General features: G+C 46.6%; 2 protein-coding genes across 8 annotated transcripts in view; one reads left to right on the top strand and one right to left on the bottom strand.

Annotated features, from left to right (window-relative positions):
- Positions 1-114: 114 nt before the first annotated feature.
- TREX1 (three prime repair exonuclease 1) lies at positions 115-2,297 on the top strand. The gene is made up of 2 exons (XM_069090610.1): positions 115-258; positions 1,140-2,297. Exon 2 carries the CDS (start codon positions 1,144-1,146, stop codon positions 2,119-2,121), a length of 978 nt encoding a protein of 325 aa, XP_068946711.1. The 5' UTR covers positions 115-258; positions 1,140-1,143; the 3' UTR covers positions 2,122-2,297.
- Positions 2,298-2,785: 488 nt separating this feature from the next.
- Positions 2,786-15,323, bottom strand: part of SHISA5 (shisa family member 5) — a 45,914-nt gene continuing 33,376 nt past the window's right edge. For 6 of the 7 annotated variants that reach the window (XM_069090616.1, XM_069090613.1, XM_069090615.1 and 3 more), the window contains 3 exons: positions 7,021-7,136; positions 4,853-5,059; positions 2,786-4,452 (listed from right to left, as the gene is read on the bottom strand). In XM_069090616.1, coding sequence (XP_068946717.1) covers positions 4,373-4,452; positions 4,853-5,059; positions 7,021-7,136 — 403 coding nt within the window. In that variant the 3' untranslated portion in view covers positions 2,786-4,372. The remainder of the gene's footprint in view (positions 4,453-4,852; positions 5,060-7,020; positions 7,137-15,323) is intronic. The other variant, XM_069090612.1, reaches the window with a different exon arrangement.

Raw genomic sequence — 15,323 nt, 5'->3', positions numbered from 1 at the left:
TAGGTCGGAGGAACGTGGCTGTCCGCTCTCCCCATGCCCTCCAGATGACAGACAAGCTCTCACACGGGATGGGAGGGGGACCAGGAGGCGTGTCCGCGCCCCTCCCTGGGTGCTGGGAGGCGGGGCGGGGGAGGGGCTCGGCCCCAGCTGCGGGGTGCACTGCTTTCGTTTCCCACAAGCCCAGCCTAGGAAGCTAGGAGAACTTCCCCGAAGTCCCAGCCTGTCCGCAGCGCCCAGCCCTCTCCTCCGATCCAGCCGGTGAGTAGAGTGCGGACCCCCGAAGGCACATCCCGGGGAGGGGACCCCAGGGAGGCTCCGCGACTAGCCCATGCCTGCGTGGGGAGGAGGAGCCCGGGTGGTGCCGGGGCCAGTGCAGACGCTCCGCGACTCCACTGCAGAGCCCTGCCCTGGAGGAGGGCACAAGGTGTCCCCTGAAGGCCCTTCCAGCCCTAGAGCCCCCGGGATCCTGGGTCCACCCGGCTCCAGATCCCTGCCCCCCAAACTGGGAGCCGGAGCCACGCCCAGCAACCCGGGCCTCCGGCTGAGTCAGCCCCCCACCCCCGCCCTGACTCAGGGGCCCCACTGCCTCCCCGGGCCCTCTGACTCACAGCCCTGGCCCTTGTGTGCTTCTCACTAGCCCCCTCAACTCTGTCTTCTAGAAATCCTTCAGACGTAGATCCCTCGGCCCCCTCACCTAACCACCCCCAAGTCCATGAGCTTCAGACCCCATTGCCTCTCTCCACCAGTACCCAGTGTGTCACGTTCCCCCTAACCCCAACCCGTGATGTTTTACACTATTTGGTGTATTCCCCCCCCCCCCCACACACACACACACACACACACACACGATCCATGAATTTCAGACCCCAGCGTGGCTCTCTGCCTCCACTTACTGTTGTAGTGAGTAACCCCCAACCCCGACCCCCAGGTCTGTGAGCTTTAGATCCTTCTGTCTCCCTCCACATTCACTCCAAATTCAGGTCTATATGCCTCAAACCGGGCAGCTCCTCAGCCCCTATTCCCAGATTCATGAGGGGCATATACTTCCATGCCTGCCTCCACCTTTCCTCCCTGTGTCCCACGACCCCAGGTCCCCAAGTTTCAGGCCTCTCTATCCCCTTCACTCACTATTTTCCCAGGTCCATGGGTTTGGAAGCTGCCTCCACTAGGCCCATGGAGACACTTGTCTTCATGGACCTAGAAGCCACAGGACTGCCATTCTCTCAGCCAAAGGTCACGGAGCTGTGCCTGGTGGCCATCCACAGACACGCCCTGGAGGGACCCCAACCTGCACCTCCAACTGGGGGCTCTTCCCAGGTGCCGTTGCCACCCCGGGTTGCCGACAAGCTCTGCGTGTGTGTGGCACCAGGAAAGGCTTGTAGCTCAGCAGCCATCAATCTCACTGGCCTGGACACAGCCATGCTGACTGCCCACGGAAGGCGAGGTTTCGACGCTGGTCTCGTTGACCTAGTCCAGGCCTTCCTTCAGCGGCAGCCACCCCCAATCTGTCTTGTGGCCCACAACGGAGACCGCTTTGACTTCCCCTTGTTGCAAGCTGAGCTGAGCAGGGCTGGGCTAGGCCCAGATGCCCTAAGTGGTATCTTCTGTGTGGACAGCATTGTAGCCCTGAGAGCTTTGGACCGCTCTAGCCAACCTCGTGAATCCAATCAAAGGAAGAGCTACAGTTTGGGCAATGTCTACACCCGCCTGTTCGGCCAGGCCCCACCAGACACCCACACAGCTGAAGGTGATGTCCTTGCTCTGGTCAGCATCTTCCAGGCAAGGCCTCAGCCACTGCTGCACTGGGTTGACACTCATGCCAGACCCTTCAACAACGTCAAACCCATGTATGAAGTGGGAGCTGTGACTGACCAGGGAGCTGCCTATGACAAAGAGACAAAGACTGAACGTCAGAAGCTACGGGCAGTCACCAACTTGGCCACATTAGGTGATACTAGCCCAACTGGCAGAAAGAGGAGACCGAGATCAGAGGCTCCTTCCCATTCCGGGGGCATCCCTGCCACCTCATGTTTGAATACTTCCCACCTTCTGGCAACGTTGGGTCCCCTGGTCATCTTAACCGTGGCAGTAGCTCTGTACTGGGCACCATGGTCATTCTAACCATGTCATTCACATTGTCCTGGGTACCCCTTGATCTCATCCAGACTTCGGATGAGGGATCAGCTGGTATTGTCAGGTCCTCAAAAGGAGGGGCTGATGGATATGTTGTAAAACAAACTTATAAATAAAATTAGAACACTTGGCCTAGACCATAAGAACCTAAGGGGCCTAATCCAGCAGCTTCTCTGGCCTGTCTCTGTTGTAACCTTCCAAAGCCTGTTGGGAGGAATGTCCAATTAGACACACCCATCCAGACAAGGTAGACTTGGAGAATTATTTTTAGTAAATCTAAAGAGGGAAGTGAGAAGGATCTGGTTACCTATCAGGCCAGGACCAGAGCCCTCCCATCAGTTGTCATACACAGGGACAAAGTGGGGAGAAAACCTCCACACTCTATTTAGTTCCAGTCTGAGTCGAAGACTTGTGACCTCAGAGCTACCCCTGAAAGCTGAGAGAATCTAGCTTTCAGAGATCTACTGATCTTTAGGGGGCAAATGACAGGGACCTCCAGATCTAATCTGACTGTGGTGACTTAAGCCACAGGGCTGCAATCTGAAAATCAAGAAACATCCTTAAGAGAGGCCCCCAATCTAAGCTGACCAACCTAATACCATTCCCACTAACTGATACCCCACCCACCACCTTTGGAGTTACTGAAGAACAGTCACTTTCAAATCAATAGGTTTATTACAAATAGGAGCTTGGCCCAAACAGGAACAGGCCCCCCCTCACAGAACACACAGAGGCAACAGGTTACAAATGAGAGAACAAGAGAGATCAAAGGATGAGACCAGAAAAGTCCTGTACTCTGAAACCAAATACCCATTCCCCCTTCTAGACAGGACCCAGCCAACCTTCAGTACCATTCCATTTAACCCCTTTCCCTTTGGGTTCTGGGAGAGGAAGGATAGGAATAACTGAATAGGAGGGGACCCAAGCTAGGTAATAGGATTTTGATGCTGGAAGGTACCCTTAAAAATCATCTCAATCCATTCCCCTCAAATTACAGAAGAATAAAGAAGAAATTTGGTTGGTCCTCTCTCCTTTGAGGCATTGTCCCCTTCTCGGTTTCTCCCCTATCCATCCTTGCACCCCACCCATCATGGGCAAGCCTGAGCATATGCTCCTTGCAGTTTAAATGTCATCAGAATCTCTTGCCTCAGGAGACAAACACAGGTCACAACAGCTACCAACGCTGGGATAAAATTTTAAAAAAAAAAATTAAGAGAGAACAAGGGTTGACAACCCTGAGTCTGGATGTCCTTCCTGACAAGGGAATGAATGGGAGAGGGCAGCTCAGCAAATGGAACTGAGACAAACCTAGCACCCAACTTAGCCCCCCTCTGACGGAGGAAGGGACAAGATTTAGATCAACCTTCTTCAGCCAAGCACTGGCCAAATCTGTTTATTGACAACATCAATAAAAAATGATTCATGCCTCTGATCCAAGATGATCTTCCCCTTCATCCCAAAACACACAACCTACACTCCAGGTTGGTTTCAAGTTCTAAGCAGCCATGAGGGTTACAGCCCCACCTAATGCTCTTTCCACATGGAGACTGGATGGAGGGAGGCCTGGGGCCCCAGCAGGGATGCTGAGATGGAAGGACCTGAGGCCTCCAGGAGCACAGAGTGAATTATGTTGTAGCATCTGAAAATGTCTTTTGGCCAGTACAGAGCTGATGAAAATTTTAAAGAAATACCCTAAGCAGATATGGTCACAGCCCCAAAGCCCCTGACCACTTTTTCGGATCAGTCCGATGCTGTTGCTGACCTCCTTCTGACCAGCAGGGCACTGTGGAGGATGTGAGTTCTTCGAGGCCTTCAGCACCAGGATGTTGTCAGTGCCTCTTCTGATCTCTGAGTGAAGGTTGGAAAGGTCACTCATGACGTGGTGAAAAACCATGTGCTGACATGGATATTTTCATCTATTCCTTTTAATACGTGTCTCACAATTGCCCTTTAAACACTGCCCTAACGCTGGTTTCACAAATCTCTTCTTTTTTTCCTGTGACTTGGCAAAAATCACACCAACTCATTTACCAGAATGATCTGAGGAAAGTTTTAGGAAATGTCGTTTCACTGTTTCTCATCCTGGCCCATATATTGTGGCGAAACAGAATGTTACAAATACAACATACAGCTTGCATTTACTTGGGAGAAGAGAAGGCAACACAGACATACACATTCCCACACGCTCCCAACACACACACTAACAGGCAGGAAGAGGAGGGCAAAGCACAGAAGCCACTCAATAAGCTGTCTTTGGAGGTTCCACATATGCAGGGTTGTATGGAGGCTGGCTGATGGGGTATGGCGCTCCAGCACCTGCTGGGGGAACAAACACACCCCCAGATTAGTCACATCCCCCCAGCCCTGAGCCAATCTGAATTTTAAAAAAATCAGATATGTCTCTTAAGAATATTGGTTGGAACCAGAGGGGACAGTGACACTGATCAGGGTCTTGGGATGGAGGGGGAAGTAGTCCCTAGGTAGTCCCCCAAACAAAGCCCCTGAACTTTAGAGGGAACAATGTTTTAGAAAGAAAGAGAGAAAAAGGGGGGGGGAATAGAGGGGGTTAGTAGAGAATGATTCTTATAAATTAGGCTCCCAGAGGTTAAAAAAAATGTCACTTGGGAGAGTTGCTGTGGCTGAAAGGGTCCGGGCCCTGAGAAAGAGGTGGGGGAGAATGTGGAAGGATAAAGCACACCCTTATCCCAGTTGTACTCACCAGACTGAGTCTCGTGGTAAGCAGGAGGTCCAGTTGGCTGGGCAGGATAGGGTGGTGGATACTGGGTTGGATAAGGCGCAACTGGCATCCCTGGCTGGACCGGCATAGGTTGGTAGCCTTGGTACATGGGCCCTGGGTAACCAGGTGGCACACCTTGGGACTGTGGGTATGCAGAGTGGACCACAGTAGTTGAAGTGGTCACCACAGCTGCAAACAGAACACAGAGTTAAAGGCTCCTTCTCTCTTGGATCAGGAAAAGCTTAGACCAAGACCTTCCCTATCTGTTCTAAGGTCTCCATGAATAAGCCCATTTTTTAGGGCAGGACCTGAGCCTGACTCTTACATATTCCCCCACGACACACACACACACACACACACACACACACACACACACACATTCACCCCACCCCACCCCAAAGTCACAAATATGCATACAAAACCGTTGTCCCTGGGATGAACAGAGAAACGATATGCAGAGATATACAAACCCGGGCCTACAGACACAGACCTGCTCATGGGACATACAGAATTGCTCCTCTCTTTCCAACCCTATTCTGGAGCTACTGGAAAAAGTAAGTGATTCCCAGTGATTCCTGAAAATCAGGTTACAGGCTTGGGGAAATATCCTCAAGCTTCCTAATTCTGTTCCACAGCCAGAGACCTCAAAAGGCTAATGTTTTTTGTCATAAATTAAATCACACGTGGCACAGCACAAAGGGGGGGAGACAGAATAGGACACAGCAGGACCCTGAACAGGGCACAGGGACAGACCCAGAGGGGGACAAAGATACTGATGCGCACAGAGTGTATCAGAGTGGGCCAGTGCTTAGGGCACAGAAGTGGGCACCAGAAAGGGGGCAGAGCGAGGCAAAAAGACAGGCCAATAGATGGGCACGGAGATGGGCACAGAGTGTATCAGAGTGGGCCAGTGCTCAGGACCCAGAAGTGGGCACCAGATAGGGGACAGAGCGAGGCAAAAAGACAGGCCAATAGATGGGCACGGAGATGGGCACAGCACGATGGAGAGGGAAACCGAAGGGAACACAGACAAGCAAGGAGATGAAACCAGAAGTACAGGGTGGGTGTGCACCTAGTATACTAATCTAAGGCCGCCAGAGGTAGAAGTCTGGGCAGCTAGATGGCGAAGTGGATGGAGGGCTGGGCCTGGATTCAGGAAGCACCTGAGTTCAAATATGACCTCAAACACTTACTAGCTGTGTGACCCTGGGCAAGTCACCTAACCCAGTTTGCCTCAGTTTCCTCATCTGTAAAATGAGAAAGAAATCACAAACCACTCCAGTATCTTAGCCTAGAAAACTCCAAATGCAGTCATAAAGAGTGAGACACCACATGGCCCTAACCAGGTACCCAGTTGGCCCTCTCTGTCTCTGTCTCTCTCTGTGTCTCTCTCTCTCTCTCTCTCTCTCTCTGTCTCTGTCTCTCTCTCTCTCACACACACACACACACACACACACACACACACACATACCTAGTGAATCTCTTTTGGCTAATATTAGGCCACAGGGTGATTGGTGGGAAAGAAGAATGTTATAGACAAAGGAATGCATGCAGGAAAACAGGTAATGAAACTAGTCTATGTATTCTTGGCAGACAACTAGATTATAATGCTGTACACAGTCAGAGGATGTGGTTCCTTTATAAGTCTGTTATTTTTTGTTATTAGTATTATTATTTTAAAGAGGAAAGGGTTTAGTTTGATTGGAGAAACATATTTCCACAAATAATTATAATGTAAAAAACAAAAAAAGGCACAACAAAAAAAATTTTAAGAGGAAGGGATGGGAAAAAGAGATGGAGTTAGGAATAGAGAAAATTGATGCAGTGGGGAAGGGGTAGGCAGGTAGAAAAGGTTAAAAGGTAGAAAGAGATTAAGAGAGAAATTCAAGTATGGGAAACATGAATGGGGTTGGAGGTAGGGTGAATGATTAGGGTGGGAGAGATGAGGGTCTGGTGGACAGCATAGGGGATAAGAACATGAATGGGAAAAGAGAATGGATGACAGAGACAGAGGGTGGACAAGAGACGGGATTCAGGACTGGGAAGGGACACACTGAGGAATGGGGAGGGAATGGAATTCTGAAAGAGTGAATCTCTATGGATAAAAAGAAGGTGGAAGTTAAGGGAGGCGGGACTAAGGCTAAACTCACGTCTGGGCCTTCGGCACATCTTGTACAAACAGCAGCAGGAACACGTTAAACAGAGGATGATGGTGACCACAATGAGCACAAAGATGGTTGCTCCAATGCCCACGAATGTCCCGAAACTGAGAAGAAAAAACAAAAGGAAGACTAGCTTATGGACTTGATCTCTTAGGATTTCCAATTATCCTATGCAAAGTTCTCCCCCAAACATGTCCTCTCAAATCATTCTCCCTCCTTTCCAAATGACTCACCCTGTGTGTCACTTGCCCAAATCATTTTCCTAACCTACTCAGAAACTTTCAGAGGCTCCTTCAAAAGAATATAGGCTTGAGGGCAGGGGCTTTTCTTTTTTTTTTCTTTTCAGTCCCAAGCAAATTCCTGGCTCATATTAGGTGCTTAATAAGTGTTAAAAGATGGATAGAATCGATCCCACCCTCTCAGGAGGAAACAGGTGGACAGGAGTTAAGTGATTTGCCCAAGGTCACAGGGAAGGGGGGGGGGGGGGCGGGGGGAAAACCCACACACACAAGGCTTCAGGCCCCCCCCCCCCCTTTCAGATTCCAAATCCAGGATATGCCATACTCCCGAGAGTAACCTGAACCGGATTAAACTGTAATTGAGTCCCGCCTCAGATGCTTAACACAAAAACTAGCCGCATGACCTTGGGCAAGTCACAACCCCAATTGCCCTCCAAAAAAATACCAAACAAAAATTGTAATTGAGCAATATTTAACAAAAGACAGAGAAATAAAATAGAACATAGATAATGTTAATTTTGGCTTCCTATATCCACAAGCAGCCTGCAGGGATCTGTAGGTCTGCTTTGGTGGCCCATTTCTATTTCAGTTTGATACCTTAGTACTAGACCTTAAAGATGGCACCAGAGCTGAGCCCTGGGGAAAGAGAGGAGAAAGCAGCATCCATTGTAGGCAGAGGAATGAGCCAACAATGAGGAAGAAGCAACTAGGCCACACATTGGCAAGACCACAGGATCTGGAGTCAAGAAGGTATTGAGTTGTTTCAGTCGAGTCCAACTTTTTGAGACCCCATTTGGGGATTTTCTTGGCAAAGACATTACAGTAGTTTGCCATTTCCTTCTCCAGCTCATTTTACAGGTGAGGAGACTGAGGCAAACAGGGTTAAGTAACTTGCTGAGGGTCACATAGATAGTATTTGAGACCAGATTTGAACTCAGGTCTTCCTAACTCCAGGGCCAGTGCCTCATCCACTGGGCTAACCTGAAATAAGAAGGAAGACCTGAGTTCAAATCTGGGCTCAGATGCCAGCTGTGTAACCCTGGGCAATTCTCAATCTGCCTCAATTTCTTCAAATGCAAAATGGACTTCAGAATAGCATCTACCTTGTAGCATTTTATTTTGTTTGGGGTTTTTTTTGGAGGAGGGAAGGCAAGGCAGTTGGTTTAAGTGACTTGCCCAAGGTCACACAGCTAGTGTGTCAAGTGTCTGAGACCGAATTTGAACCCAGGTCCTCCTGACTCCAGGGCCAGTGCTCTATTCACTGTACCACCTAGCTGCCCCGTAACTCACAGCATTTTTTAAAAATTTAATTTTTTTCAATTTTTATAAGACTTTGTTTTCCAAGTTGTTCTCTCTCCCTCATCCCTTCCCAAGACTGAAAGCCATCTGATATAGACTATCCATGTACAATAATGTTAAACATATTTCCACATTAATCATGTTGTGAAAGAAACAAAATAAAAGGGAGAAAACCATAAGAAAGAAAAACAAATAAAGTGAAAATAGTCTCCTTTGATCTGCATTCAGACTCCATAGTTTTTTATCTGGGTGTGGATAGCAGTTTCCATCATGAGTCTACTGGAACTGTCCAGGGTCACAGAGCTAGTAAGTATCCAAGGCTGAAGCTGAACTCAGGTCTTCCTGACTCCAGGACCGGTAACCTAACAGCCTCTGGGTGCCTGCCAACTAGCAGGTGTTTAATAAATGTTTATTCCCTTTGCCCTGACCCCTTCCCTAGAATGAAAATGGGCAATTTGCCTGGGCTGCAAAGGCTGCAGCCAAACTGTGGGGAGCTTTGAAAACCAAAATAAGAAAGTTTGTATTTCAACAATAAGGAGCTTCTGAAAGTTTCTGAGTAGGATAGGAAAATGTTTTGGGCAAGTGACATACAGGGTGTGAGTCATTTGGAAAGGAGGGAGAATGAAATCAGGCAAAACAATTAGGAGGCTAGGGGAGAGGTTATGAGGCCCTGAACTGGGAGAAGAGAAGGAACATGCTACCAGAGATAATGTGGAGATAGAATTGACTGGACTTGGCAACAGGCCGAATCAGGCTAATGGAGACACGATTCCAAGATGAGGAGACAAAGTAGCCGCAAAGATGATGTTAGCGCCATTAACAGAGACAGAGAAGTCAGGGGAAAGATGAATTCACTTTGAGGAATATTGGCTTTGAGGTTGCTAGTGGAGCTAGGACCAGGACCAGGGACAAGAGAGGAGAGGAGAGGAGAGGGGAAGAGGAGGATGTAACTCCACAGATTAGGGAATTATCTGCATAAAAGTGACTACAAAAGCCACAGGAGTGGATGTACTTGCTAAGGGCCTTGGAGAATGATCTCCAAAGTGGGGCATGCAAAGCAATCAATCCATCAAGGTTATGGGATGAAAATGTTAAAACATATTTATACTTATTTTCATTTAAAAAACAAGAAATGAATTAAACTCTACTGATACTGAGTATATGGACTGATGCTGGTGACATCATTCGGCACTCACTATCTCTCTCTAATAGGTAAATGCCACCTGCCCCATACAGTCTGCAGGGAATCCTAAGGAAAGAGTGAGTGGGCACACAGTGTAGGGGGGCTGACTGTGTGGCATGCTCATTCATTCCATTTGTTCAGCTGATGGAAGATCATATGGGCACAAGCTGACGAAAGGGAACACAACAGAGCTGACACATTTTACCAGCCTTTTTATCAACCACAAGAATGATCTAATTATTTCCCACAAGGTCAGTCAAAAGAAATTTCTAAGGATCAACAAGTTATTTGGGGGCTGCTAGGTGTCACAGTGGATAGAGCACCGGCCCTGGAGTCAGGAGCACCTGAGTTCAAATCCGGCCTCAGACACGTAACACTTACTAGCCATGTGACCTTGGGCAAGTCACTTAACCCCAACTGCCCTCCAAAAAAAAGCAAAAAAGAAGTTATTTGAAAGATGAATTTATATACACTTTCATTAATGATGAACCCCCCAAGTATATGATGTACCATGAGACATTAGAGAATGGTATCATGAAGCCACTGACCTAACAAGACATTTAAAGACAGCTTTTATTACAGAAAACAGTATCAGTGTCCCCTAGAAAAATTCTCATATGTGTACACTTAGAAAACCTGGAAACATAATTTTCTAATCCGTTTAAAAATCTTCAGTTTCAGTAGGTTTTGAACCCATTTGTTAAAAATCTAAAAATGTAACATCTTTCTATTAGCTTGCAAGAACTGATACTTTTGCACACCACCTTTAAAACAGCTTTCTCCACATGTTTACTCTGTTTACAGTACCTCTTTATCTTCCTCCCACTTGATATATAACTTCTGGACATCTGACTTCCTTAAATTCTTCTTTTTTTTTTTTTGAGGGGGAAGGCAAGGCAATTATGGTTAAGTGACTTGCCCAAGGTCACACAGCTAGTTAAGTGTCAAGTGTCAGAGGCTGCATTTGAACTCAGGTCCCCCTGACTTCAGGGCTGGTGTTCTATTCACTACACCACCTAGTTGCCCCCCCCCTTAAGCTCTTTTTTTGTTTTTGCTTTTTGGAGGGGGAAGGACAGGGCAATTGGGGTTAAGTGACTTGCCCAAGATCACACGGCTAGTTGTTGTGTTAAGTGTCTGAGACCAGATTTGAACTCAGGTCCTCCTGACTCCAGGGCTGGTGCTCTATTCACTGCACCATGTAGATGTAGCCACACACCCCCTCCCCCCCCCCCAACTCTTAAAACATACATCCTATTCTATATACTCTTCCCAAACCTTTCCTGGCCCAAAGCCATCTCTACCTGTTTGCCTCCTTTTTCTCACCTCTCACTCATTTCTCAAGTCTTTGCAATCTTGGCTTACAACTTCCTAACTCAGAAACTGACTTTCAGACTTAGCAATTCTTAGACTACTCTCTCCAAGGTAACCAATCATCTTTCAGTTGCCAAATCTACAAACCAGTTTCTCCGTCCTTCTTATTCTTGATCTCTCTGCAGTATCTGATACTGTGGACCATTTCCCTCACTCCTAGAAATCCTTTCCTTTCTCTGGATTTTCATGACATTGCTCTCTCCTAATTCTCTTCCTTCCTAGAAGCCCCCTCTGTAGAATAATCATCCTTGTAAGAGGTGTAACTGTGAACCTATCTCCTGTAGTTTCAACAACTATATAATAATATTGATAGCAGCTAATGTTATGTGCCACACTAATATTTATATAGGCACTGTGCTATTACAATTTATCTCTGTGCTTTACAATTATTTCACTTGATCTTCAGAACAACCCTGGGAGGTAGGTGCTATTATTATCCTTATTTTACAGTTGAGTAAACTGAGGCAAACAGGTAAAATGACTTGCCCAGAGTCATCCAGCTAGAAAGTGGTCAAGGCTGAATGTGAACTCTGGTCTTCCCAAGACCCAGCATTCTATACAAGCTCCAAGTATGTCTCTTGAACTCTAGTCCCACATCACCAACTACCTACTGTACAATTTCTACCTGGATACACCATAGTCATCTCAGACTCAACATGTCCAAAGCAGAACTCATTCTTTTTGCACCCAGTATCTATTTCTGTTAGGGGTATCACCATCCTCCCAGACACATTGGAGCACAATTTCACAATCATCCTCCACCCCTCAGTCTCCCCCCCCCCCCCCATATCTCATCAGTTGAAAAATCTTGTCAGTTCTCCCTCTGAAGCACCTCCTACATCTGTTCCCTTCTTCCTCCTCGCACCAGAACCACCTTTTTGGAAACCCTCACAACCCCTTGCCTGAATTGATGCAACAGCCTCCTAACTGGTCTCCTTGCCTCTGTCTTGCCTCTGTCCAATCATCCTTGCCAGAGCTGACAAGATAACCTTTCTCTAATGAACAGATCCAACCATGTTTGGTGCCCTACTCTAAAACCTTCAGTGGCTCTCTCTTGTCTCAAGGATAAAATACAAACTCGTTTGGTCCTCCATAATCTAACTCTGGCCTGCCTCTACAGGCTTATGGTACAGCAATTATTCCACCAGCTCCCTGAGAGCAGGGGCTATTTTGCCTTTCCTAGAATCCCCATGGCTTTGCACAGTACCTGGCACAGAGTAAGCACTTAAATTCTTGCTGACTTGACCTCATTCTCCTTCATGAGATCTTCCTGCCATGCAACCTCCCATCCAGATCTCCAGCTCCATCCCCGAGGCTGTGCTGACTGGGGAGAGCTTGCTAGCTCTGGCCAATTCTAGCCACCCCACCAGACCTCCCTCCCACCTCCCATGCTGCTCCCCCCCCCCCCTTCACCATGGGAAATCCACGTACACAATCCACATCCTCCCAGAAACCCTGCTTCACCAAACATACCCCATATCCCATACAAGGATTCTTCAGATGAAGCCTATGATACACCATCTAACTGACCACCCAGCATCCTGCAGCTGCTATAGGTCTGTCCCAGACTCCAGCTAGGAATGTTCCCAGTCCTCAAAGTAAAGGTCCATTTCATCAGCTTATTTCACAAGTCCTGCCCCACAAGAGCGTTGGCTCCTGTTACTTTACTACCTGGTGACCTACAGTGTAATAGGGCTACAGGGTATGGGGGTGGGCATGAGAGGATTTCTGGAGGTGAGATGGCATGCCTTCTCAGCAAGTTCCTTTCTTTTTGAAATTTTCTAAAATAAAATGAAACAAAATTAGCTTAATTTTTAAAAATTAACCCAAATCTGCCTTTTCTCTCTCCTTCTTTCCTCTCCCCCCTGAAAAACAAAAACAAAAGCCCTTATAACAAATAAATATAGTCAACTAAAAGTAACTCCTATACGGATCATGGCCAAATATAATGTAATATAACATATACACACATATATGTATACGTATATTTATCTACACACAGAGATACACACACATCTGCCTTCATACTTATCACCAATCTGTCAAGAAGTGAGTATCTTGTTTCATTGTGGTTCCTCTGGAATCCTGGTAGATCATTTTGTAAATCAGAATTTTTTAGACTTTCTGAAGTCAGGAAGACCAGAGTTCAAATCCAGTCTAAGCCATAAGATAGTATTTGTAAAGCACTTAGCAGAGTGCCTTGGCATATGGCAAATGCTTCCTTCTTTCCAGGGTAGAAAAGTAAAACTTCTTCAGAGTAGAGATTATCTCATTCTTTGTCTATATATTGCCAGGACCTAATACGGTGCCAGGCATATACCATGTTTCCCCGATAATAAGACCTATCCCGAAAATAAGCCCTCCCCTTACTGTGTAAGAGTCCTCTAAAATAAGCCCTCCCCCGAAAATAAGCCCTATTGAGATTGCTACTGTAGTGAAGGTGATCCCCTGCGCTACGGTACCCTCTGTATGCACCCCCCCCCCCGTGAAACGTACGCCCCGCTCTGAGCTGCATCCAATCAGAGCTGCATCAGTGAGCGCATCATCCTGTTCTTCCCCAGTGATTTGCTTGCTGGCGCCATTGAGAGCAGTGCAGCAGAGGAGAGCTGAGGCAGGACAACATAAGCCCTCCCCTGAAAATAAGCCCTCTGGTGTTTTTCTTTCCAAAACACTTAATAAGACAGTGTCTTATTATCGGGGAAACACGGGTAAAAGGTACTGAATAAAGTGCTAGTGGAATGGCCAATTCGGGAAATGTTTTGCATGACTTCATATGTAGTGGGTATTATATTTCTTGCCTTCTCAATGGGTGGGGGAGGAGTGGAGAAGAGAAAACTCAGAAATAAAAATAAAATAGAACTTCAAAAAATACATAAATAAGTGCTTGTTGGTGGACTGTGCCTTTATACGGTTGAGTCTATACTAAACAGAGGTTATTTCCAAAAAATCATAATTTTCTTAGATTTTACTTTACCTACTTCCCTATCCCAATCTCTATGCCATCATTGCTTTCTCAGATTTGTGTTTACCAAGAATCATGAAGTCATCTGAATTTTATTAACTGTGGGAAGCTCTTCCTTGGGGAACTCATAAACATAAACAGAACAAAACAAAAATCTTGACTGCCATCATTACGATTTGGAGTTTTGAGGACTTAGAAATCCTAGCTCCACTGCCTTGGGCATATCCTCTCCCAGGGGCCTCAGTAGCCTCATCTGTAAAATGGAGGGTGACCAGACTACCTAGAGGACATTCCATGTCTCCATTTTTTCAGCTTTAAAATAAGGGGGTTTGATTAGAACATCTCCAAATCTACGATCCTCTTATGTTTAATTTTTCCACCTCTTGATACTCTGAACTCCGAATTCCTTAGTTCCTTTATGAAGTTAGAATTCCTCTAAGGTTTCTGCCATTTCTGCATTTCTCTTTTGCAAAAAATAACATTTTACAGATAGCTTTGGTTTTTATATTATTTACACTTCCCCTTCCCCAGCAGTGAAATGAGAACCCAAACCACTGTGGGTCGCCTTGGTTTGTACCCTGTGTCAGGTGCAGGAAGGCCCACAGGAACTACGTACTTTAAAAAGGCATGTGAATAGGCTGAACTTGGTGAGGGAGGGAGGTCAACCTGCAGAAAATCAGTGGGATTATTTGAGGCAGTCTTTTCTTTTGTAGTTTGAGGTTTTGCTGTTATAAAATCTGGGTTAAAGAAAAACAAACTCAGGACACTGGCTTTGTCTTTAGGTTTGGGGAGTACTGAGAGGGATAATTTGTTGTCAGTCCCTTTTAGTATCGGTTTTTATTGATATTTTTAAAAACTGATTTGTTGCTAAGTGCTATGATAGATCATTGGCTTTGGAATTGTGTACCGTGGTTCAAATCCTGCCTCTCTCTTTTACTACCAGCAAAGCCTTGGGCAAGTCACTTAACCCTCGTTTTGCTCATCTTTAAAATGAGGGGATTACATCAGGAGGCCTTATAAGGTCCCATTCTTCTTTAAATCCATGATCCTATAATTCCTTGTAGCAAAGAATAAAAAAGAGGAAAAGCTCAGCAAAACTAATCAATATGTCAAAATTCTGATATCAAATGGAGGGCTCCACACCCCTAGCCTCCCACCTCTGCAAAGAAGCAGGGCAGTGACAGGAGGGGATTAGGGGAAAGGGTGGTTCCTTCTCATACCTCTCCTTTGGGGCCAT

This window comes from Petaurus breviceps, unplaced genomic scaffold (genome assembly GCF_028583685.1).
Source record: "Petaurus breviceps papuanus isolate PSGF00001 unplaced genomic scaffold, PetGlider_PUasm1.0 187, whole genome shotgun sequence".
Taxonomy (NCBI): Eukaryota; Metazoa; Chordata; class Mammalia; order Diprotodontia; family Petauridae; genus Petaurus; species Petaurus breviceps.
The sequence above is the reverse complement of the archived record's forward strand: the minus strand, read 5'-3'. Positions and strand labels throughout refer to the sequence as shown.

Bases quoted from the DNA above. Each gene is read 5' to 3' on its own strand.
- TREX1 (XM_069090610.1), top strand. From the start codon at position 1,144: ATGGGTTTGGAAGCTGCCTCCACTAGGCCCATGGAGACACTTGTCTTC.